Source organism: Pomacea canaliculata, linkage group LG1 (assembly GCF_003073045.1).
Source record: "Pomacea canaliculata isolate SZHN2017 linkage group LG1, ASM307304v1, whole genome shotgun sequence".
In the NCBI taxonomy this organism is placed as follows: Eukaryota; Metazoa; Mollusca; class Gastropoda; order Architaenioglossa; family Ampullariidae; genus Pomacea; species Pomacea canaliculata.
This window is the reverse complement of record NC_037590.1, coordinates 11390738-11415104: the sequence shown is the minus strand read 5'-3', so window position 1 is coordinate 11415104 and position 24367 is coordinate 11390738. Positions and strand designations below refer to the sequence as shown.

The 24367-nt window shown below is 37.2% G+C and overlaps 1 protein-coding gene across 1 annotated transcript; it reads right to left on the bottom strand.

The window, feature by feature from the left end:
* Positions 1-539: 539 nt before the first annotated feature.
* On the bottom strand, positions 540-24061 carry LOC112566068 (protein transport protein Sec24A-like). Its single transcript, XM_025242006.1, is given in 25 exon segments — positions 540-2546; positions 2757-2860; positions 3314-3511; positions 4384-4521; positions 4837-5015; positions 5471-5514; positions 5516-5579; positions 5944-6117; positions 7051-7209; positions 7422-7545; positions 7740-7841; positions 9612-9769; positions 10086-10250; positions 12971-13037; positions 13209-13318; positions 13547-13673; positions 14621-14635; positions 15301-15403; positions 15929-16041; positions 16303-16623; positions 18140-18729; positions 19711-19803; positions 21742-21846; positions 22693-23379; positions 23726-24061. Coding segments are annotated over 25 exon segments (4152 nt in total). The 5' UTR covers positions 23826-24061; the 3' UTR covers positions 540-2434.
* Positions 24062-24367: the final 306 nt, after the last annotated feature.

Below are 24367 nucleotides of genomic sequence, written 5' to 3'. Positions count from 1 at the left end.
CAGATGCCAAATGTACACAATTTTTATTCTATATGACAGTTGCAGTACGCAACATAGGATTATCAACATTTATGGACAATCTGTGACACTGGAAACATCAAACATCATCTCAGGTGTATTTGTTATCAACAACTGTGTGTAAAGGCAATGCCCACACTGTAGAAAAAGTGTTTTAAAAAATAAAAGTTTGCATGGGGCAAGGGGGCATTTTCTACCCTTATTACCTTATCAGTAAATGAAGAAATCAAGCCCTTCATTTTAAAATACATCAAATGTAATGGAAAATGTTTATTGAGTTCTTTTCAATGATTTTCTACCAGCACACTGGGGATGATGATAAATTTTTCAGGAAAATGCAAAATATAACAAACATCTAATAATGTTCACAGGGTAATAACTTAAATATGGACTGTACTGCTGGCCTGCACTGGGGGATGGGGTGTAGAGGAGCATGAATACTGCCATAAATGCTTAAAACAATCATGTGCCTCATTGTATGCAAACACTGCACTCTAAGACACTTTCAGCACAAAATCATCTTTGGCAACTTGCTACCTCTATTTTTATTTCATGACAAATACTTACATCCTTCAAAGAACATTTAAAAACTGACAAGCATCCAGTTCTTCAAAATCTGTCATTCTCAAGTACAAACACTGACACCAACAGCAACATGAAACATCTACTTTTGGACCAACAAAGCCTTGGGGAAATGGTGGCAACATTTAGAACCAACAGAAAAAAGTAAAGTACTATTTGCCACCACAATTTCATGGTACCCTACCCCCAAACTTAAAATAAAAAAAAAAATCATATAAAGGTGTAAACATACACCAAAATTAGAACAAAAAATGTGTCACTAATGTCCTTGGAGGACTTTTCCATGATACAGACGATGTCAATTGCGAATGATCTGAAATGTCAGATAGCTGTACACAAGGCATAGTGATATCAGAGCAGCTTTTTGAAGTTTGCAAACACAGAATATCTTGTTACTGAACAGCCATTTATCTACCCCACAACAAACAACTATAGCCCTGACCCAGTGCAAACAGTCTTATGAAGTGCCAATTATTGCACAGTGATAACACTGACTTTATGACGGCCTTTTAATACTATATCAATACAGAGGATTGTTCAAAATTTATGATCAACCAATTTACAAACAGCATGCGCAGAATACAACCTATCCAAATACAAAAAAAATTTTTAAAAAGAAAACCCCATAAAGCAGGAATAAGTGGGGAGAAACACCAAAAGGAAAACATCAACAAAAATGCCTTCATATAAACTGTTTGCCTTATTGATGTACTTTCCATAATTATCAATATTTCTACGAGGCTTGCATTTTTAATATACCTACTTCATATGACCAACATTATTACTCATTGTACAAGAGAAACTTTCATTCCTACACAACCACATACATCCTGTTTAAAATTATGAGGACAGCAATGGCTGTCACGGAGTGTGAACAGGTGGGTGGGGAGAAAAAAAAATAGCAGATTTTCTGCTTTATCCTTGGATAACAAACTGGCCCATGACAGTTGAATTTCTGTGTGCAAAAGATAGTTTATAGCTTGATGCAAAAGTGTGAAAGCCCTGGGATCTTCTAACTGATGAGAACAATGACAAAACAGATATGAGAATTGTGAGGCAGAAATCCAAAACCTAAATAAAAGTTACATGTTTTACAGACATACAAATTGGCTTTAAATTGAGCACAGCAACTGCAAAATAATGGCACTAGAATTATTGTTTAATGAAAATCCAAATAAATTTAAAAAAGGATGTAAGCATGCTCTTAATGGTGATGTTGTGCTAACTTATGAACAGCAATCGCATATAACTGGAGGCAAATGGTGGGGGGAGAATAGACAAAATCAAATTTTAATCATTTTGACTACAGACTTGTGGAAGACACTTGCAAAAGCCTGTTCATAGCACTTCTCAGAGCTACAGCTTATTTAAAACTGTAATCTGTGAATAGTACCCTTGCTGATATGACAAGGTGTGAAATAAGCAAGGATGAAACATCAAGACTTAAGTTTTTGCATCACCAAAATGAATTAAAAAAAAAAAATAGCATGTGTCATGATCCAGATGACATTTATATATATATACAGCCAGTCTTGCTGCTGAAATGATTAATGCAGCTTTGTTACTCACTTCACATAAACATAACTGCCTTTCGCATAAATGATCTCTTTTGAACATGAAAAAAAAAAATTCAATCCACACAGCATGATAAGTAAAATGTATCATTCTGATACTTTACCTTGTTGGTTATCCTCCTATCCTGTTAAACATCTTCATGCAATATTCTGCTCTTTCAACAGAGATCTTTACATTTTTACAAACTGTCTTTTCAAGGAAATAAAAACTGTGCTGAAAAAGGCGCGGAGACATTTAAAGAACTTAAAAGGATTAGCTATTACTTAATCTTCTGTACTAGGAACTGCAGGAACTCATAGTAAGATGTGCTGTTTTCTGTGCGATCTTCCACCATTAAATGGAAAAAGAGGTGGCGCATCCTGCTGTCATCCCTGCAAAATTATTACAGTGACTTTAATGGTCATTTACTAAAACTACTAAAAATCGAAACCTAGTGCTCATTATAACATACATGTCTTCATAATCTTATTTAAAGCTGTCCATGAAAAAAGCTTATACCTAACTCTGTGAGTGTTCAGGTCTGACTGTACTGTCTTAAAGCTATTTGCAAAATTTAGAAGTCCGAGTCTAATAGTCTTTACCTCAACACTAGAAAGCTAACACCTCCAGGTCTTGAATCCATCAGATGACTTATAAAGCAACGCAGTCTCTCAGAGGTAGGATTCTCCAACTCTGGCAAGTCCGACTGAAGGAAACAGAATACAGTAATCATCTGATAGCTTCCATCTTGCCCTTCCATTATTTTAGTAATAATAATGAAGAGTGCTGCTCCCTAATGACTCACAGTGCTTGGCAAAAAGTGATGTACTAAGATACTAACAATACACATTGCATAACAACATTCTGCATTATCAAAACAATCAAGCATCTGTGCTGTTTTTTGTCAAAAGAATGGGACATTATTATTAGTGTGTATTTTTTTTTCTTGGGACTATGTAACACACTGACATGGTCTTTTGGATGATAAATCTTCATCACAAAACTATTGTGTTTCTCTTTTATCATCTCATTATGGTTCAACTACCCTAATCTATACTTTCTTAAAGTACTTGTTTTCATTTTATTTTTAATGTCCTTCCAATCTCGTTATTTTCATAGTAACTCTACAATAATACAATCTGTCAAGAGACATACTAACCAGTCCTTCAGGGATAGACAGGAAGTTTGGCACATTGAACACCTCTTGGCAGAAGGAATCTGACACAGCTCCACCAACAAAAAGGTACATGTTGTCACCCTGATCCATGAGGTACACCCCATGTCGGTCAATATTAGCAGAAGACAGCTGCAGTAAGCGACTCTTTGGAATAGTTTCTTCCCCTTGCTGGATAACATTCTGGGGAAAAACAAAGTGACTATGGCACATAACTCATGTTGATTCCTCCCCACTCCCATCCCAGCTTTCAGTATTTACTAGAGTGGAGACATACTGACTAGATAGCTATTGGTGCAGTTTTGAATTACATGCTTCCACTTTTCTGTTGCAAACAGCTGCCTTGTCTTTTACATCAAAATTCAACAGGTACATTCAGAGTGTCTCTGTGCATTAAAAAAAAGAAAAAATGTAAGAAGCAGGTCAAGAGGAAGTTAGTTACCAGTTGGAAACTGATCATTACTAATTGTAAAATATTCATTATTCATGACAGATAGTACATTTCTATGACTGGATTATATTATTGCAGCCTTGCAGGATTCCCACAAACTTTGAGGGGTGCACAGTCTGAGTCGGTGCAACCATGCACAAAAATACCACGGCTGGAGCGCATCTCAGTACACAGTATGACACTTCAAAACCGTTGGCAACCAATAATCTAGTATAAATGCCAAAGACTGGACAGTTTTCAAGCTGACCAATTGTTATTTATCCACCTAATCAGCTCCAAATTTCATGGCAGAAAGTAAATTGGCACAGAGCACATAGTGGAAGTAATTCAAAAGGGATTGTTCCAAGGGTACTGGAAGTGAGCCAGGAATGAAGTAAAAGTAACAACTCTGATTTTTTTTTTATGACCAGAAAAGCGGAAGATATCTCAAAAAAGGGCCTCTTCATGTATCAATCAGATAAGTACTATCACCATCATATTTCTCATCTAATTACCATTTTTTTCCACACCCAAGAAAGGACAAAGCCACTGTTCCCTTGCACAGACAAATGGTTTAAAAAAAAAAAAAAAGGAAAAGAAAGGCAAAATCCTACTTTAGACCTACCTCATCATCAAGAGCATGTACAGGATATAGATGGGGGTAGTAGTTCTGCAGCAACAAGTTTGTAGGTAGGGTCTTGGCCATGTGGAAAGCAAACACCCGCTCATCAATACGAATAGTTGATGACAACCTAAAAGCTGTCTGCACACATAAACATTTCCATAAATAAATTTTTACAAATTGTACCCTCTAACTACCCTCTCATCTGAAATATAATTATAAAGTGAGATGAAAACAAGGGCAAGTGTCTTGTTTCTGAATTGGCAAAGTGGTGTGTGCACCCCACAAACATTGCTTTATGTCACTTTACTCTTCACCGTCTGGACAAGATGTTTATCCTTGAGTTCTCCATCTTGCCCCATGGTAATGATTTATCCTTGCTGCAAAAATATGGTCCCAGCAGATTAAGACAGCAATAGTTGTTCAATCTGAGCAGACATTTTCTCAAGAACTTACACTCTTGAGCATGGCCAGTGTGTACAGAGGCACCAGGCGCAAAGAGGAGGCAGTAACAAGTGCGCCTACTCGCTGTGATGCAGGAATCTGTGATGAATAGGCAGTCATCATGTCCAGACAAGCATTCATCATAGCATCACGAGCATCCTCCAGAGAGGAGTTGATGGTGCGATCAACCGCTGCAGACCATAAATGTCATTCATAATGGTGTCACAGATGCACTAGTCTGCTATGTAAGAGACATTCCGTTTTGAAGCAAACAATTCTAGCACTTAATGTAATTGTTCTTTCCTCTGTTTTTATCTTCAGAACATGGACAAAATTACTTTAGCACACCGTAAAGGCTACTACAACTTTCAAATAAAAATATAGGCATGAGTGAAGGGCAACAGAGGTAACAATTTCGCACTAAAAATGATGATACTTCTTAGACAAAAAGTCAAAGTGTTCTGAAGTCTTTAAGGTCTTGTCCTAATAATTAGCGATGTCTACATAAACATTCAAAATTTACTGAAATCTTTAAGGTACTAAGCTCCTACTAGAAAACCAAAAGTACCATAAACTATGTCAGTACTATAAGCGCTCTTACCTAAATGAAATTAAAGGAAACATTACTCAAATATATAAAACTCACCCATTTTGGCCAAGAGAGCTGCAATAGCCTGCTGGTCAGCACCCAAAAATATCACTAAGCTGATTAGTGATAGGAATACACAAAGTGTGCACTCGTATTCGCCTTTCTCCTAAGAATCACAAACATACATCTCTGTGCATGTAATTTACCAAAACACCATTTTTGATGGTAAAATTTCTTTCTTCGAGTACTTACCAAATGACATGACTATATGGGGTTATCCCGACTAGCTATTGAGATAGGTAGTTGGGATAACACCATAAAGTCATGTCATCTGGGACAGCACAAAGGGGAAATTTGTTTCTTTTCTGTCCTCAACAAATGAAAATTAGAATGGATTATTGCTATACCCACAGAAAAAAAGTTTCATTCTTAACAAGGACTAATTTTCTAGGCATTATTCTACAATAATATCCCATTCCATTTCAGTATCCCGATAACATTTTAGATTATGGATTTTTTTGGTTTCTCACCTTTACTAGAAGTATACAGCAGAGCAGCCTGAAAACAGGCATTGCTCGATTCTGTGAGATTTTCCTCTACAGACATCTGCATGCCAAAGCCAGCATCAGGATTCACGTTAGGTAAAGACAGAAGGTCTGTTGATCTTACGAAAAAGTTGCCATGGAAGGTGTGAATGCTAAGTCCTGGAAAAGAAGACAGTAAAGGGTTTATCTAGGCAGGTCTTGTTTGCACCCCTACATAAAACTATCATCTTTTCTTTCTAAACTAATACAATTATTTTTGAAAGCTTCTAAGCTTGCATCCCTATTATTATATTATTTGTTCTTTGTGTTTAATGCCGTGCCCGCAACTAGGGCTATATCACGGCAACAAAAGTAATTTTAACTTTAAAAGTAATTTTAACTTTAAAAGTTTAAGGACAAAACTTCCCAAGTCATATAACCATAACACTCTTTAAAAAGTCAACACAATAAGTAAACAAAATGTAAAAGAGTAGATAAAGTGTAAAAAGGGGTGGTGAAGCCCAAAAAGGCCACCAACAGTCCTATCCTCCTTAAAAATTTACAGATTGCTGCCAATGGGATGGACCTGAACAAGGAAAACAAAAAGAATTCTGTGCAAAAGACTGCTGACGGATAGCCTGGAGCTCAGGACAAACAATCAAAATATGTAGCACATTAAAATTTCCCTACACCAAGGATATACAGGTGGTGATTCACCTCATAAGAGGTGTCCCTGCATGGCATAGGTGTGTCCTAACTTTAGTCTAGCAAGGACCACCTCCTCCCGATCAATATTATTGACCACCCCTTCTCACAATGTACTGCATTAGCTTATGTTAATACACAGTACGTTGAGGTTCTCAATTACTGAAAGAAATAAGCATAGTTTTCCTAAGCATTGCTGATTGCTTCCTCTTTTTTTTTATCCTACCACATGTTGGTTTTATCTTTTTCCTGTTTTTTTGGCTGTAGTAGAAAAAGGTGAAATGTGGAAAATCTGTTCTATTACTCTCATATCAAGACTTATCAAACAATTGTTAAAGGATATTATTAATGCAGATCAGGCAACCATGACTGCTTCAAACCTGCAAAATAACAGCAAGTTTTACTAACCTCTTGTACATCGTATTCTCATTACTGCCTCAAAACCAATCTTGCGGGTCAGGTAGCGACGAAGATCTGACTCAAATTTGTCAGACAGTGAGGGATTCTTGGTGGTGTGGAAAGATGGATAGTAATACACGCAGCCTGCAGAGTACTTGGAGATGCAAGCTAACAACAGATATGTTAGTAAACTATAACTCATGAAAGAGAAATTTCTCTGTTTGTATTTATTTTATGAAGAAAACTACCAATCCTTTGCAGGTTGTCTTCACTATTGAGATATCTTTTTTAATTGTTAAAGACAGTGACATGTTGTCAACAGTTTTTGCAGCTGCAAAAATAAAAAAAGGAAAATTGTAAACAGAGATAACCAGACTCACAGACTGTGGCAATGTCACCATACTGCCCATTAAGCATGAAAAGGTCAACTGCCACTTGCTGTGCAGAGCAGTCAAGAGCCAGCTTCTTGTAGTAGTCAGTGGCTGGTCCTAGGTTTGAGGAACTCTGTAAATACCAGAACTGCATACAGATCACTGTACCCAAGTGTACCAAAATACTCTCAACTACTATTGTGGATGTATGGATTACCAAGACTTAATAATGGACAAAGAGTAATAGTGGGGACAGGAAATATTGTATAACAGGAATGGAAGGAATGAAAGGTTAAGTATGTGCGTGACAGAAAAAGAGACAGTTACCACACTAGAGGCCTGGGATCCAGATTCTCTCACTTCCAGTGCTCCAGGTCCAACAGATGGCAGTGTTGTTTGCATTACTGTCATACGGCCACCTGTTGTTGCCTTTCAAAGAACCAATAAACTTATAGGAACTCAGAAATTTTCTAAAAGGGTACATTTAAAAAAGAATGGGCTTGAAATAAACATTTTCTCTTAATCCAGCTATACTTGAAAGAAAAAAAAAGGGCTGTTAAAGGAAAGAAACATTACTAAAAACATGTAACTATCATATGGACTATACAATGCAATAAGGGTATTTCATCAATGTTGGTGACCAACGGCAACATCCAATCAGCATTTAGCAGGTTTCTTACTGTGGAGTGCTAGTCGACAGTCAGGGATAAGCCTATATGCATGGCTTGGTTTGTAGATTCTCTCACTGTGGGCATCCTCTACGAGCTTTCCAATTTCAGTTTCATTAACATGGAGAAAGAGCAATTTAAATTAAAGAGAAGTTCTTAGCCACTTTCACGGTTTCCTGCTCTTGTTGAGGTAATTAATTTTAGCTAAAGAGTAGAGGAAACAAAACGATGAAAGCGAAGCCTTAGTCTGCTTGATGCATGAAAGAGTCCTGCATGGTCTGCATGTGTCTGACTCTTCTACTGTTAGCTGCGGGCTAGCGGAGAGAACACTTGTCAGCTGCTACTATCAACACCTTTCTTCCTGTGTGAGGAGCACTAGACAGAAGGGGTGGAGAATTGTTTTCACCCACTTCATCCAAACATGCATAGAGCTTATCCATGAGCCGCATATTTATTGATCAGCACAACTATTAGCCTAATAGTTAGATCTGCACAATATATTTTTTGTACTGTACTTAATATGGGGACAGGCTCGTCTAATGCCAGGAAAATTCTCCCCCTTTTTGTGTATGTGGTCGTTTGTCAAAACTGTAATCAAGTATTTCTTATTTATTGCTTTCTCTCTCTCTCTCTATATATATATGGGATCTGGCAAGCATATCACAGTGAAATTTAAAGGCAATAGGCAAACCATCACTCTGCACATTTCTGTTTCTCCAATGATTCGTTTCTGTACCAAAACAATATTAATAGCTTAATGGATATTTATTATTAATCCATTTATTAATATATTTTTTGTGCCTTCTGCCCAATGTTATTTTAGAATCAGTGCCTGACGCTGCAGCATGCATCTTTTACACTATTCTCCAAGCATGGCAAAGAAGTTTGAGCAGGCACCGTAGGCAGTTGTCTAGCTTGTTGCGGTGACAATTGTGTGCTCTCACTTTTATAGTCACGATGTAATGTTGGGATCTGGCTGATTAAACACGTCATTTGTGTGAAAATCCTAGTACGCAATGTCAGCCACATATACTGCTGAGTTTGCTGTCAGCATGAAGTTCTCTCTTCATATCGCATAAAAAATAACCACAATTTTCGTCTCTCGAAATTTAGGGATTTATCATCTGGAAAACAGATCATATTAACTCTTTTCCTGCCTTTTTAAAATTTACTGTTGCGGCAATTTATAACACAGCAGTGATCTTTTCACCCTTTCCCTTTATAGTCTCGGTAAAAGCAGCTGAATGGCTTACCCCAACTTTCACTTTAACCACTGACCAGCGCATACTGTGAATAACTGACGAAATACCTTCATTGCTTTCCAGATTCAGACAGATGGTACTGACAGCAGATAAACAATAAGTTGCTCTAAACCTGGCTAGTTCAAATTATCTAATGAACCTGATGTATAACAAATATCAGTTTGAATTCATTATGTGAACTAATGCAAATCAAACTGGACAAGATATCCACTTTCAAGGTATATATTGACTCGCTATGTCCCCATGAAGAAGGCGTTCTGCCAACTAACCATGAGCTTGAAAGCAGCTTGCAGAGCTGTACCCATTGCGCTGCCTGTTTCTTGATTATTTTCAAACAACCCTGGCAACTGGTTGAGCAGCTCCACTACCATCTCTTTACACTCGTGTAAATTAACTAGAAGATTGTCTGGGCAGGGCAGGAAAACATCTGCAAGTTAGAGTAAAAATAAAAATTGATGTGTATTTGTGGTAAGATTATATGACTGTAGGCTGAAAAGAACATAAACCAACTATAATAATTTAATGCATAGTATCTCTCTGTTTATTGATCTTCCAACACCCCACTCAACAAACTCCAGAGTGCAATTATTATCTAAGTCATCAACCATTAATTCATGCATTGGCCATTCATGAGCAGTTTTTAAATTGTTCTTCATCCCCTCTCTGTCTTACATACGCTGCACATACCCATGCCTGTGCACACAACACAAAAGCATGATATACAAACATGTGCTTTCACATACCTTCCAAATCTGGGACAATCAACATCTGAGGCTGAGATAATCCATCAGCAAGATTGAAAAAATAAAGAGAACGGTCAAAGCATAAAAAGCCAATCTGAGTCCGACCATCACCAGGCACTCTTTCCAGTTCTTCTATCAAAACCTGAGTAAACAGGCGAAGATAACCTGTAAACAAACATTAAAACAGTCTTAGCAAAACACATAAATTGCTACCACCACAAACACATAAATACTTTGTGAATGTCGATACAGTCAGAAGCATATAAAAGCAGGAAAAATAAATTAACTGACTAGCTATGGATAATCTCTTAATATAGCACCTAATATATTCAGATATTCTGTAAGATTTCAAGAATGAATTCAGCAAGCCCCACCACCCGTAACCAAATATAGAGAAAAAGGGGCTCATTAAAACAAAAGTACTTTTTGACAAATCCCTTTTCTTTCTCTTTATATCTAATTACAGCAGAATACAGAGTAAAATGCCATTTTTGGTATTAAAACTTTTTCGAGTACTTACCAGATGACATGACTAAATGGAGACATCACCCTCTAGCTTCTTAAATTCCTGTGGACTAAGTGATGATAACCCTTTCTTGGCCAAAAGGCCTGGATGGGTAAGAGGGGAGACCAAACCATCAGCCTGAAACTGCAGACAGTCTGGATTGGAGGACAGGGGGGTAAACTACAGAAACCACAGATACCAAGGCAGCTGCAATTACGATACAGGTTTCCCAGAAAAGAAGCTTAAAAGAGGCTTAAGATAAAGATTAAACACAGCAAGCTTTAGAAAGATAAAGACAGATTAGTCTCTGGACAGATTTGGAATCTCAAAGTGGGAAATGTGAGCAGCCACCAGGCTGGGAGAGAACAAATGGCAAGGAGGCCAGAGAGGTCTTTATTGGCACCCACATCCCAGAGCGCCAAATGGTGGAAGGTATCAGCTTCGCTCTGTAGCCCTTAATCATGATGGGTGCCAGGGTTTTCACCTTGAGGAACCACAGTAGGAAGTCCATCACTTTTGGACAGTACTTGATGAGCTCACCATGGCTCAAATACTCTTCACTTTCCTCATGCACCACTAGAGGTCCTTCAATTGGTTGGTTGGTTGCTGGAGCTTCTGCTGCAGCTTCACGCCAAGATGTCATCTGGAGTGCAGTTGCTCTGGGGTCAGATGAAAAGATCTGACTATGTGGCTGTTTCAGTATGGAAAGCATGTTGCTTTAGTTTGCCAGATAGAGACAAAGCAGTTGTGGCAGTCTTTTCAAAAGATAAGGTACGGTTTTTAACAAGGCATCCTCTACTGACGCAGTTTGGCTCTTATCACCTTGCAATCAACTGTCCTTGGACCAGGAGTAACAAACATCACAAGAAGTGGTGAGTGCAAAGAGTATGAGAGTTAGCTGGCAGGAGACTGGCCACACTGCGATCAGTGTAAGGATATTTAATGTCACCACAAAACAAGCGTACAGCAAACAAAATAGCATAAAAAAAAGACCAACGAGTTGAAGCTGGGCTAAAAACTGGAGGTGTTATCACTAGCCAGGCATGAATGAGAGATGAGTTGATCAATTTTGTTTTCTCTCCATTCACTGGTCATTCCTGACTAATCAGGAGTGGACAACTGGAACTGAGGTAACTAGAGGGTGATAACTCCATACGGTCATATTATTTGGTAGTAGTTGAAGAAGAAATACTTTAATAATCTCAAAGAAATTATGATGTTAATGAGATGCACATATTTCTTTCTTCTTATGTATTGTTGTACCATCTTCTTTCATTACTAGTCTCCACTAAGACTTTGAACTGGATAACAATAGGTTCATCTGCAAACCTATCATGTTGGGTTCAGTCTCATTTCATTTTTCTCTAACTAGCACCATTGTGACATGCAAAGTTTAATAAGTGTGATAAAATTTTAGTATCAAAAATTCACTCATATATAATTAACAGCATACTGCAAAAATTATTTCTTATTTCCATTTTTTGTTGGAAAATCTTAAGTATCAACTAGTAAGATCCTGTAGCCAATGGATTAAATATAAGCACTGGCCTTCCCCAATCTAAATTCAGCTTTATATAATGATATGTATTTGTGTTCCATGATATGTTGCATGAATAAACTATTACATGATTTTTGCTTAGGGGATTAACATTCAAAAAATTATTTCCAACATTGTAGATTGTAAGGTTATAGTGATTGTCTGTGGTTCTCTTTCACATTCAAAAGAAGCTGTGAATTAACACATACCATTTCATGTTTTGTTTATGCTATTCACTTCTAAGTTCATTCAGTTTAGTTCTTTAACTCACATGGCATGATTTGCTGTGAGACATGTTGGCTGTCTCTAATGTAGACCTCATTTGTTCTGTTTTGTTTTTGTCATCTTTTCCCATCAAAACCACCTCGCACCCATCAACTGACTGGGTCCTTTTGTTTACCTATCAAGCCTTTGATCTTGCTATACTCTTGAAGGCCCGAATATCTGGAAACAGCTCTGCTCAGTTGGTCGAACCTCAAAGCATTTACAGACTAAACCTCACCTTCATGCCTTCACCCCTGAGACTGCTCTCAGGTCACAGTTGCAAGTGCTAACATTTCACCAACTTTCTGCTGCAAAGTTTCAAGATGGTAGACAGACAATAGTTGGTCCATTTGAAAGCTAATCATCATGGATGCTACCTCAGATTTGAAAGCAGTGGAAAAACGCCAATAATTATTTTAAAGTGTTTCCCCTAATGCCCTAGTTATGGTATTTTTAAAGATACATGGTTGTGCTCACCCCTAAGCTATGCACCCACAATAAAATTTTTGTGAGAATACCACAAAGCTGCAAAAAAAAAAAAAAAAAAAAACCCTCTGAAATTTAATAGATACCACTTACCTGTTTTAATGGCGTTAAATGAGACATCAAGAACATATAGATATACTGCAGGTTGAGGTGGACGCAGCTGCAAATTTCAAAACAAGAAACTTAAAGGTACTTTTATCTCATCTGTAACTGTCCTTTTCACATAGTATTTCATTCTATATTCAAAAAATGTTGGCTACAATTATGCATTACTTTTACAAAATACTTCCTCTAAAGAACTGCAAATTTTTTTAAAAAAAAGGTGCCTCACCATGTATTCTGATGGAGCAATAAACTCAATAGTGGCTGAGCGTATCTCAGGTCGTCTCTGGGGGTCACCATATGTTTTAGAAACGGGATCAAAAGAAAATTCATCTGGCACTGAAAATTAATGAAAAAAATTAAGAGTAATGCAAACATAATGACTGAAGAACAAAACTCTAACAGCATCCTTCTATCAATATCCTTGTTTGATGATCATTTCAACAATATTTGCAAGCATCTCTACTTAATTAATCAAAGAATTAAAAAATCAATACTAACTTTAAAATTTACTGCTATTATCATGGAGGAATAAATGCCATAAGCAATTCTGTTTGATTCACTCACATTCATTGACCCTAAAACAAAGGTTGCATTTCCAGCGTCTTTGATCAACAAAGGTCACAAACGGGTTAATGTAGGTGCGACAGGACCGACAGCGCACAATGACACTTGACTGGATTACAGGCAATTGCTGAAATAAAATGATAACCCCCATTATCAATCATGAAATGTATGATATGCACCAAGTCTTTGTTGCGATCAGCTTTATTTTAACTCTGATCAGGAACCTCTCATTTTTCTTGAACTTTTCCAGTATAAATCTGCTAAGCATATAAATCTTTGTTGTAGGGTTTTGTGGTAAGACTGTGGTAAGGTGTTGTGGGAGGACACAAAATAAAATAACACAAATGGAAAGAAGGGGTATGAGGAAATCCAAGAGAGGAGCATAAAACATTTGGATCATTTCCCTATTATCTCTAAAATACTTAGACCTCTTGTGACACTACTTCAACAACAATCTTTTGCCATGAGGTAAAGTGTTTCCTGTGATCTGTGCTTTTGTTATGAATTTTTTTTTTAATTTCTGTATCAAGGCAAGGGTAGTTTAAACATTTTTCTTTGCACCTATCGGCACTGAACATCAAAACTGTGAAAATGGACATGATTTGAATTGACAGATTTATTCCACTCTAACTCAAGAAGACCATCTTCTTCGCAGGTTACAAATCTTATAACTATCAACAAACTGTTACCAAAAAGGTCCTTTGCCTCTAATAAATAACAGTAGGAAAAATTCTCAGATTTAAATAGAACTGAAGATAAGTCACAAGGTGCAAGGCAGATGTACTGAAAACTTGGATTTAGACAACAGAAGAAATGGTGAAACTTTTCCTGTTTCTGTGCTTGCTTCATTACCTTTATGTAAAGCTAAGGAGAAGATGGCACGTGACATGGAAGTAACCATTAATGGGGACACAAGGTACATTCAGTTTTTTAAGTTAGCATCATTCATGACCTCCACCACTGCAGTGTCTTTCTGGACCCACAGACCACTAGAACTACAAACTCAGAATAAAGATTTAATCCAACCACCTTAATTTTTTTTTTTAAAGAAGGGAGGGTCTCACTATTACTCACCACATCCTCTTCACTCTGTAATATAATTAAGATATTCAGCAAGCATTGATCCAACATTCTAGTATCAGTGCACTATTAAGCATTCTAAAGACAAACCATAAGTGTTTTAAACACTGAAGTAAACAAAATGACCAGAAACTGAAAATGACAGACAGAACACCCATTTTGTTCCTAATAATCTGCAGACTTTCTACAACAGAACCATGGAGAAAAGGAATTACAATATTAGAAATGAGAATTAATCAAGCAAAAGCTAAAGTGTAATTTTTAGTTTATTTCTTGTTACTCCTCCAGGAGCATAGGGGTGCAAAACAGGCTAAAAGATGTTTAAAAATTTGTTGAAATGGCAGAAACTTAAGATTAACAATCTATTACAGCATTATCACAGCAACCAATTTACTGCTAACAAGTGCTAAAATATTACTTTTATATGAAAAGAAGTTAAAAATTTTGAAATACCAGGTGAATGCATGCATTTAGAAACATAAAAACTCCCATCATTCACTTAATTTTCATGGATAATGACTTCTTTTCTTTTTTGGCAAGAAAGTAAAAAATTTTGGTGCAAAACCACCAACTGGCAGAATACTATGCAAGAATAAAAGTTCTAGCTAAAAAAAGTATCACAGACAAGAAAAGCAATCTGTGTTTACACCAATAATGGTAGAACATACGCATACCGATAAATCCTTGAAAGGATGTATTAATATGCCCAGCGGAAGCCTTGCCTTGTTCAGCAATGCAGATGTCTGAGGTATGGCATTTAGAGTACAACGGAATACACTGCAAAAATAGTTTTAAAACTGCATACATCAGAGAGCAAGTCATGTACATTGAGTTTTTTTTTGTGAAAAGTGGCAGTCATTAAACAACAGGCTTAAAAATCTGTAGGCAAGTTATCCACACGTACATTCCATGCAGTTGCCACACTCCTACACTCTACCCAGTAAACCTATATAGCACACATTTATTGCATGGTGTATTTTTCTGGGTTTGTTGTGTAAAACCCATTCCAAAATTGGTAACTCACACAGAAATCAGACACAAGGCAATATCACATGACATTCACAATTGTTTTCAAAGGCATTATACTATTATTAAGCTAAATAGTGGTTAAGAGAGTACTCTAGTACAAGAATTGATCAACCATCCTAGTTCCTTTACCTGCTGTCTCACTATTATACAAACTATTAGAATACAGTTTTGTGGCAGGACACATGCTGTCTACATTACTGCTGAAGGCTTTGCTGAACTATTTGATCCCTTATGCATTTATCAACACTTCTTAGATGGCATTTAGTTACTCACTCTGGACTACAGTTGACTCTTTTGTGGTCATGATAAAGGGTTGGTCGTGGTGTTTCTACACCTTCCCCTGGTATCAGATGCTTCTCGTTCAACAGATTTATGACTTGAGTGTTCTGCAAATAAGCAAGGAAAAAAATTTAGTTTATGTAAAAATGGACTCAGATAATGCAAAAATTCCATCAATAGTTAATTAAATCCTTTAATAAAATGAAAGATGGCATCATTTGTTACCTTTCATATAGTAATATTCAAAAAAAAAAAAAGCAAATGATAAAGAGCAAATTCTCCCCATATTCTCATTGTACAGGCAACAAGCAGGTTAGATCAAACATCCCCCTCCTTTCCAAAGCTGAAAAGAACTAAGATCAGCTTACACTAATGGCCATATTGCTGAAATTTCTTGCCATGCTGTTGACTGTATTTTGCCCAGGTACATGTGGATATGCTGGACCAGTTGCAGGACTTGTCTGCATTTGTGGATATGAGCTTGGTGTTCCAGATGGAAGGCCCGGTGGCCCCGAAAGTGGCCCAACTAACCCTGAAGGAGGCCCAGACAAGGGAGCTGGAGACTGTGTATATACACTAGGCTGGTTTATTCCCCCTCCCACTGGTGGTGGTCCAACATTGAATGGGCCAGAGGCAGGGCCAGGTTGGCTATATCGACTTGTCGGTGGCACTGCTCCTTGCATAGGCAGCTGAAATGCAATCAGTAGGAATAAGAATCTATGAATCTGCTTATCTATAAACTATAAGACAACACTAAAAACCAATATTTTCCAGGTAACAAAAGAACACAATATTTAAGGCACCTTAAAACTTTTAACATTTGAAATCCACAGACAAATACAAAACATCTTTAATAATCTTTCTCGAGAAATTATTTATCTGTCATGTAACTATTAATCAGACATTACATGGAATAGTTGCAGAAAATATACAATTTGAATTAATACAGATTAAAAAAAAATATATAGTAAAACCTCATTAAGATCTGTATTGCAAACCACTCTTAAGTAAGAAAACAACCGCAAAATAATGAAAATTCCAACACACACAGAACACCCCCATTGTTCCTAATAATCTGCATACTTTACACAACAACGCCATGGAGAAAAGGCAAATATTAGGCATAAGAACTGGCTATTAAAAACTTGAAATTTTTTTAAAATTGGTTGAAATGGCAGAAACTTAAAATTTATTACAGCATTATCACACCAACCAAATTACTGGTAGTATCAGGTTAAAAATAAAGTGCAATAAGCTTTTTTTTTAAAAAAATTGCAGTTTAAAAACTTTTAAACAGCAGATGAATGCACACATTAAGAAACAAAGAAGTTTCCTTTTTTCCTTTTTTTATGGAGCCTAATTTTTTTGGGGATCAGAAAATTTAACAATCTGGGGGGGGGGGGGGGTTTAATTACCAACTGGCAATTCTCAAGCTAGAATGTGCATATAAATATACGAAGTACAAATAAAACATGTTTTAGCTGAAAGAAAATATTATTGCAGAAAAGCAATCTGATTTTACACAATGGTATTTAACACATTGCAATAAAAAAGGTAAAAATGTCACCAGCCATCTTGAAATGAGCCAACATATTTGAAAAGAAACGTATCAATAAAAAAAATTTACATTTTAAAATCAACATTTTTTTGCTTCATTGTAACCCATCCAAAAAAATCTGAGTTACATGACTGGTTATTTATCCCTTTTGTTAACACAGATTTGGAGTAAAATTTATTAAATATGATATACAGGTAGTCCTCGGGTTACGACGGTCTCGAGTTACGACACTTTACACGACGCTCATTCCGACTTACGAGGTTTAGCGTTGTAAGTCGAACTGTACGTGCGCCTCATTCCACATGCGCGGAAGTCATAGTCATATTTTACTGTACTTATGTTTATTGATAATTATGTAGGGTACTGTGTTAGGATAGGTGTTTGGATAGGCTAAGTGTTTGCAGTACTGTACTGTTATTATGATACAATACTGTATGAACGTATGATCCGACTTATGTCGAAATTCGGTTTACGATGCCGCGTAAGAACGGATCAATGTCGTAAGTCGAGGACTACCTGTATACACATAGAACCATGTTGTTTAGTTGCTGAAAGGACCACATATATTTATATTTGAATATGTTAAATACTGAGACACAAATGACTTTCTAGGATTTGGAATCATGTAACCATAAATTACAACGCACCATTGATGGATACCCTGTCTGTTGTTGCTGCTGCTGGCTCATTGTTGGCAGTGGAGGTGGACCACTTCCCATACTTGGTGGTGGAGGTGGACCACTTCCCATAGTTGGTGGTGGTGGACCACTTCCCATACTTGGTGGTGGAGGTGGACCACTTCCCATACTTGGTGGTGGAGGTGGACCACTTCCCATAGTTGGTGGTGGTGGACCACTTCCCATACTTGGTGGTGGTGGTGGTGGACCACTTCCCATACTTGGTGGTGGTGGTGGACCATTTCCTATATTTGGTGGTGGAGGAAGACCACTTCCCATACTCGATAAAGGTGGACCACTTCCCATCCTTAATTGTGAAGGTGGAAGCATACCAGGTACAGAAGACGGAGGAGGCCCAGCTACAGGTGGAGGTCCTGGCATGCCAGGCCTTGAGATAGGGGGCATTACCATACCTGGCTGAGTCAAACTTGAGAGAGCAGGTGGAGGAATCCTGTGGCTATGTGGTGGTCCAGATGGGGACGTGCTGGTAACAAAAGGGGCTGATGATCCTGGATGAGGAATGCCTGTACCTTTCATGGGTGGTGGTACCGGTGATACTCCTACAAATGATGGAAAAAAAAAAGAGAAATGGTTCCACCTTCCACAATACTTTCAAATTTTGAAAATGAAAGTCCAAGAATAAAAGAACAGGGTAATAATAATAATAAATGTAAAATTTGTAAAGCGTATACTGACACTCCTAAAGAGCAGACTTTTAGAGCTTAAGAACAAGAACGAAACATGGACAGCATACGAGGAACAGGAAAACAAATAACATATGAACTATAAAAGAATAAACAACCATACTAAACAAAATAAAATCAAATATAGAAAACACAAAGAGGAACCAAATAACAAGAACAAGAGATGAGAGTAACATGATACTGCAAAAGGAAGGGTGTGAAAAAGGACTATCATTATGGGAAAGGGTGTTAGAGTAATGTTTACTGAAGAGGTGCGTTTTCAGTCCATGTTTTAAATGATTCAATAGTGGGTAGGTGGCTGATATGGAAAGGGAGAGAGTTCCATTGTTTCGCTGCACAATAATTAAAAATCATTTGGCCATATGTTGTTATTTTGGTGACAGGAAGAGTAAGGAGATGATCATTAGACGGGAGCGGAGTTGTCTAGCTGGGATGTAAAAGAAAAACAGATCAGAGAAATAATCAGGGCAGGTGCCAGCAAAGAAATTAAAACACAGCAGGGACAGTTTGTACTGGATGCGAGAATGGATGGGAACTCAGTGTAGAAAACGAAGGAGAAGGGTGGCGTGGTCCTGTTTCCTAGCTCTAAGCACCAGACCTGCAGCAGAGTTCGGTACTTTCTGGTGTTTGTGAAGAAGATATTCAGGGCAGTCAGCAAGCAAGGAATTGCAGTAATCAAGTCTGGATTGGTATGGATTCAAGAAACCAGCATCAATTTTTAATGCCACAGTGTCAGGCCAGGCAGTCTATCACATTTAATTGAATGTATGTTAAAACATGGAATTTTTGTAAAAAAAGAAATCTCAAAAGATCTATGAGTTCTCTACAATTCTGTACCATGGCCTGGTGTCCATTGTCCTTCCAAAGCATCAATGCTTGAAGTCAAATTAACGGGTGATGGACCCCGTGAAGATCGCTGTGATGGAGGTTCTGCAAAGCAGAAAATTTTCATTAACAGTCATTACAGATCTTCCAATATGATGGTAAATATCTGCATGACAAGAGAAACCCATCTTTTCTGCCTTTCTTGCCAGCACAGCCATTGTGTATGCACAAGTTTTTCAGCTCAAACTGTACTGACAAAGATAAGTATAGGTAGATAAATAATTTTATCAGAAAATAAATCAATAAATTAATTTAAAAAATCAACCAAAATTATTCCGAAGTGACATCTTATGCCAAAGGTGAAAAAAAAAAAAAAAGAAAATCAGCATATTATTCTGAAATTGTACAATATTTTTTATTTCATGCCTTTGTACCCTTTACAAAGCACATTTCAGAAGACATGATAATTTTACAAGGGGATGTAAATTAAAATACTATATATTTGGAACTAATAATGGCAGTAGGACCAAACAGAATCCAAGCACAGGACCAAACACTTCATAGTTTATATAGTTAAGAAAAACATTACAAGCATACAAGAAAAGAGCATTCTTTAAAAAAGGCCTAATGCTATATGTTGTTTGACAACGAATAAGTAATTTATCACATGCACTCTCACACATGTATAGTCACACAAAATTATTAATTGTAAAATATACTTTGTGCTTCGTGGAATGTCTTCAGTTCTTTTGGAAAGGTGGAAAAAACAGGATAAAGTGTATGAGAAAACAAGAAGTTGGTCTGCCCTTAAAAAAACATTTGACTGCTTTTACAGTAGAAAGAAAATATAACATTCCTGAAATAATAATCTGAATTGGACAACTGTTAAAAAATACTAAATTACAGGTAATGTCAACCAGTGTTTTACAGGCTAAATTCTCAAAAGCACTTGAGTGAACAAGGGGCTTGGCAATGTGTCCAAGGAACTGATTTAACCATAATTCTTTGGCCTCTAAAGACTAAGCATATGAACATACTGGACAAGTGACCAGTGGAATGAGATTCTTAGACTTCTTTCTCTTTAAAATAGACACGCATACACACTGAAAAAGATTCCCACATACCCATGCCAAAAACACAGAAAATACTCTGTACGAAACAGAAGTCAATGAACTGTCAGCATATAATTATTTGATGTCTTCAGGAGACATGCAATGCATCAAAACCATAATATAGTCTCTTTTATTTGTTACTGTGAGATGATATATTCCATCTAATTGTGTAAAACCAAAAGAAAGGAAATGGATTATCTCAGTTTGAAAATTATTTAAGATAAATAAGCATAACAAGTATTTAGCTTGATATATATAAGGCTCCTATATTTAAGCTGTGACATTTAATGGCATGTTTGTTGGGACTATGGTACTAGGAAGGTAAGGATTACAATCTTCAGAAATTCATTAACAGAAAAATGTAAATCTTTTTAGCAGCCCAATCAATGAGGTTATAAATTCCTTTTAAATCAGAATAAAAAATTATTCCAAATACCACAGAACAATTATTTCTGCCAAGTTAGAAATCACTGATCAACAAGAACTATCTTATAAAGTGACAGTTTAAATTAGATGCTGAGGTTAGTGTAGACCTGCAATCAATTGAATGATTTAAACTAGTCTTAAATTTGACAATTAAGACCAGCTAAAAGCAAGATGAAACACAATTCCCAAACAACCAGTGACTATTCTTAAACAAGCTCAGAATTTTTGCAGATCTGACAATCAGAATTCAATGGAGGAACACTCTTTCTTCAGATCTACAAAGTAATTTTAAAAAGCACTAAATACAATATTTCATAAATGAACTCCAAAGTCTGGAAACTGGAGAATAAGTAGGGGCAGATGTTAGTAATTAATGAGTTAAGAAGTCTAACAAGTCTGTGCCATAGGTAATGTGTTTTTTAGAAAACAAAATCACTTGCTAGCTGAAAAAATTATATAAGCTGTCTATATATGGGAAGAAGAAAAGAGCAGGAAAATATGATACCTGAATTACTGGGGGTGGGGACAGGCGTAAGCTTCATGGAGGCACCAATCTGATGTGAATACTGAGCCTGCCCCTGATAAGGGATAGGCAACTCGTTGGGAGGACCTGGGAAACACAGCAACCATATCAGCAGTATCCTTATCACATTCACTACTACTGACTACTGGCTGGATATGGCACATATACACTGAGAGGCTAGTTTTCTAGCATGTGGCCTGGATCTAGCTGATTTGGGAAAAAAAAGGGACAACAAATGCCTGCAAAGTGATGGGAAAAGGGTAAATGAAAACCATCCCATGGAAAGAAGACAAAACCTGCCTACATGCATTTACAGATAAGCATGTATGCATGCACATGCATCCACCAAATAACTGTAAGTAAATGTGCATGCATAAGTAAAAAAACAAACTTATATTCATCTAGTCTTTTATTAAAGTCTGTCCACAAATCATATTTAATGTATTGCTCAAACTTATCATAGTGGTATCAAATGGCATCTGTAATGAAAAACTAACACCTATATGGACGCTTGCAGTTGCACCTTTTAAACATCTCTTACTCTGCAATTGTATACAACCACAACCATGGGCACACATAATAAACAGCCCCATAGTATGATAGCTCATATTATCCATACTATTAGGGCATTTCGGGTGAAGTTTTAGTACTAACCTGTCTTGCTCAATGAGATAGAAGTTAGGTAATATTTACTCTATAAAATATATATTGATCTTACTAATTTTTATAATGTTTACATTATGTCAAAATTTAGTTCATGCAAAATCTGGCCAATATCTGCAATGTATTAGTAAAATAAGCACAAAGCTTATTAAAAAATTAGCAGATAAAAAAAACCAAGGTCAACCAAAATTAACAATAAAGGAAAAAGTCATATGCTATTACCTTAACTAAATCATTGCTTAACACATTTTTGGACATTATAGCACTTACTCTTTGTTGAAGCTGTTGCTACACCTGGATTACTGTTCTGCACAGGCGTGAAAGCTGAACTCTGTCCGCTACTAGATATATCTGAGCCTTTTGATACAGTCATAGGAGGAGGAGCTGACTGCATTAGCTTTGGTTGCCCTGAACTTGCTGAAACTGGCAGAAATGGTTGTGATTCATTTGAAAAAGGTGGGCGTGGCCCTTGGGCACCAGCCAGAAAGGGTGTCTGTCCTTGTGACAATGGAGGAAGCTGCTGAGGCTGGTTTGGTGGCTGTGCACCTGGCCACCCAGCAACAGGAAGCTGCACAGATGGTCGAGTTAATGTCCCATTCACAGCAGATCCTGATGCTCCCAATAAATTGGTGCTGCCATAGCTACTTGGAGGCACAAAATGTCCTGAAGGCTGATGAACACTTCCCACAGATGGTTGCTCTGGCCTAATAGGAAGCATAACTCCAGATGTCTCCCTACCTATATCAGTACCTGGGCCATAAGGAGGCCGAGATGCTGGAAAGGTGAATCCATTGACACTGTTTGTTCCTTGATGTGGTAAAACACTGCCGAAATGTGATGGATGAGTAGGTCTTACATACTGTGTCCCTGAATGAGATGGGCCAGAAAACATATTGCTCTGTGGTACACTCTGTCCAACCAGTGAAACTTCTGGCATTCCACTCATTTTAGGAGGACCTATATAAAAAAGAAAACGACAACCGATCTGCAAGTTCTGCTTTTTGGAAGCGATGCCTTGTATTACGTGCTGTGAGGCCACACACAATAAAGCCGCTTTTTTCTTGTATTAAGCAGTAGATGATATTAAGAAACACATACAAACCATCTGTTCTGACAATTTACTGCTTAGAAAAACCCACTAAAGTTAAAAGTTTATCGACACGTAGTAAAATGTTCTGCACTTGACAACTCAGATAACACTAACAGATGTGAGATGTCTGTATTTGCAATCACAAAGGTCTCGTCCTTTCATGCAAGTATAGCCATACTACACAAAAGTTTAGAAAAGAAAACAATAGCCTACCTTGACCAAACTGCGAAGGTACATTAGATCCACCTGGATTCGGCAATGGTGCCCTATATTGGAAATTCTGGCCTAAAGGGGGCTGGCTAGGATCCGCCATTTACTTTGATTCACACACCGCGAATGCTATGTAAATGACAACATACAAATATCTATCTTGCTACTGACATTATTCACGAGATATGCCAACACTAATAAAAATATACAGGGCGAACATTTATATTATACACAAGTCTTGTACACGCAAACATCGAAACTTTGGCTGTGACACTGCGTCGAAGTCCACGATTTGCTTCCGGAAGTGACAGCAGCTCTAACGCATGCGTAAAGCAGCGATACGTGGCAGCCCAAAGGGAGTAAATCCTGTTTTAAGAAGTTAATATCAATACGGTATCGCCCCTTTCCTTTCTGAGCCATTGTATCATGAACGTGGGATATGCATTCATGATTGTAACTTCGTCGTCGCTACATTATGTCAACTGTGTCAGTTTACGTCCTGGTAGCATCATTTAATTATGGCATACTGATGAATTGATTGACTAGCAGTTAGGAACAGTTATAACCCACAGTGACATATTGCCTGTAATTGACAATCACGTGTCTTAAAAGATTCATTCAAACCGCAACACTTCATCTCGCCTC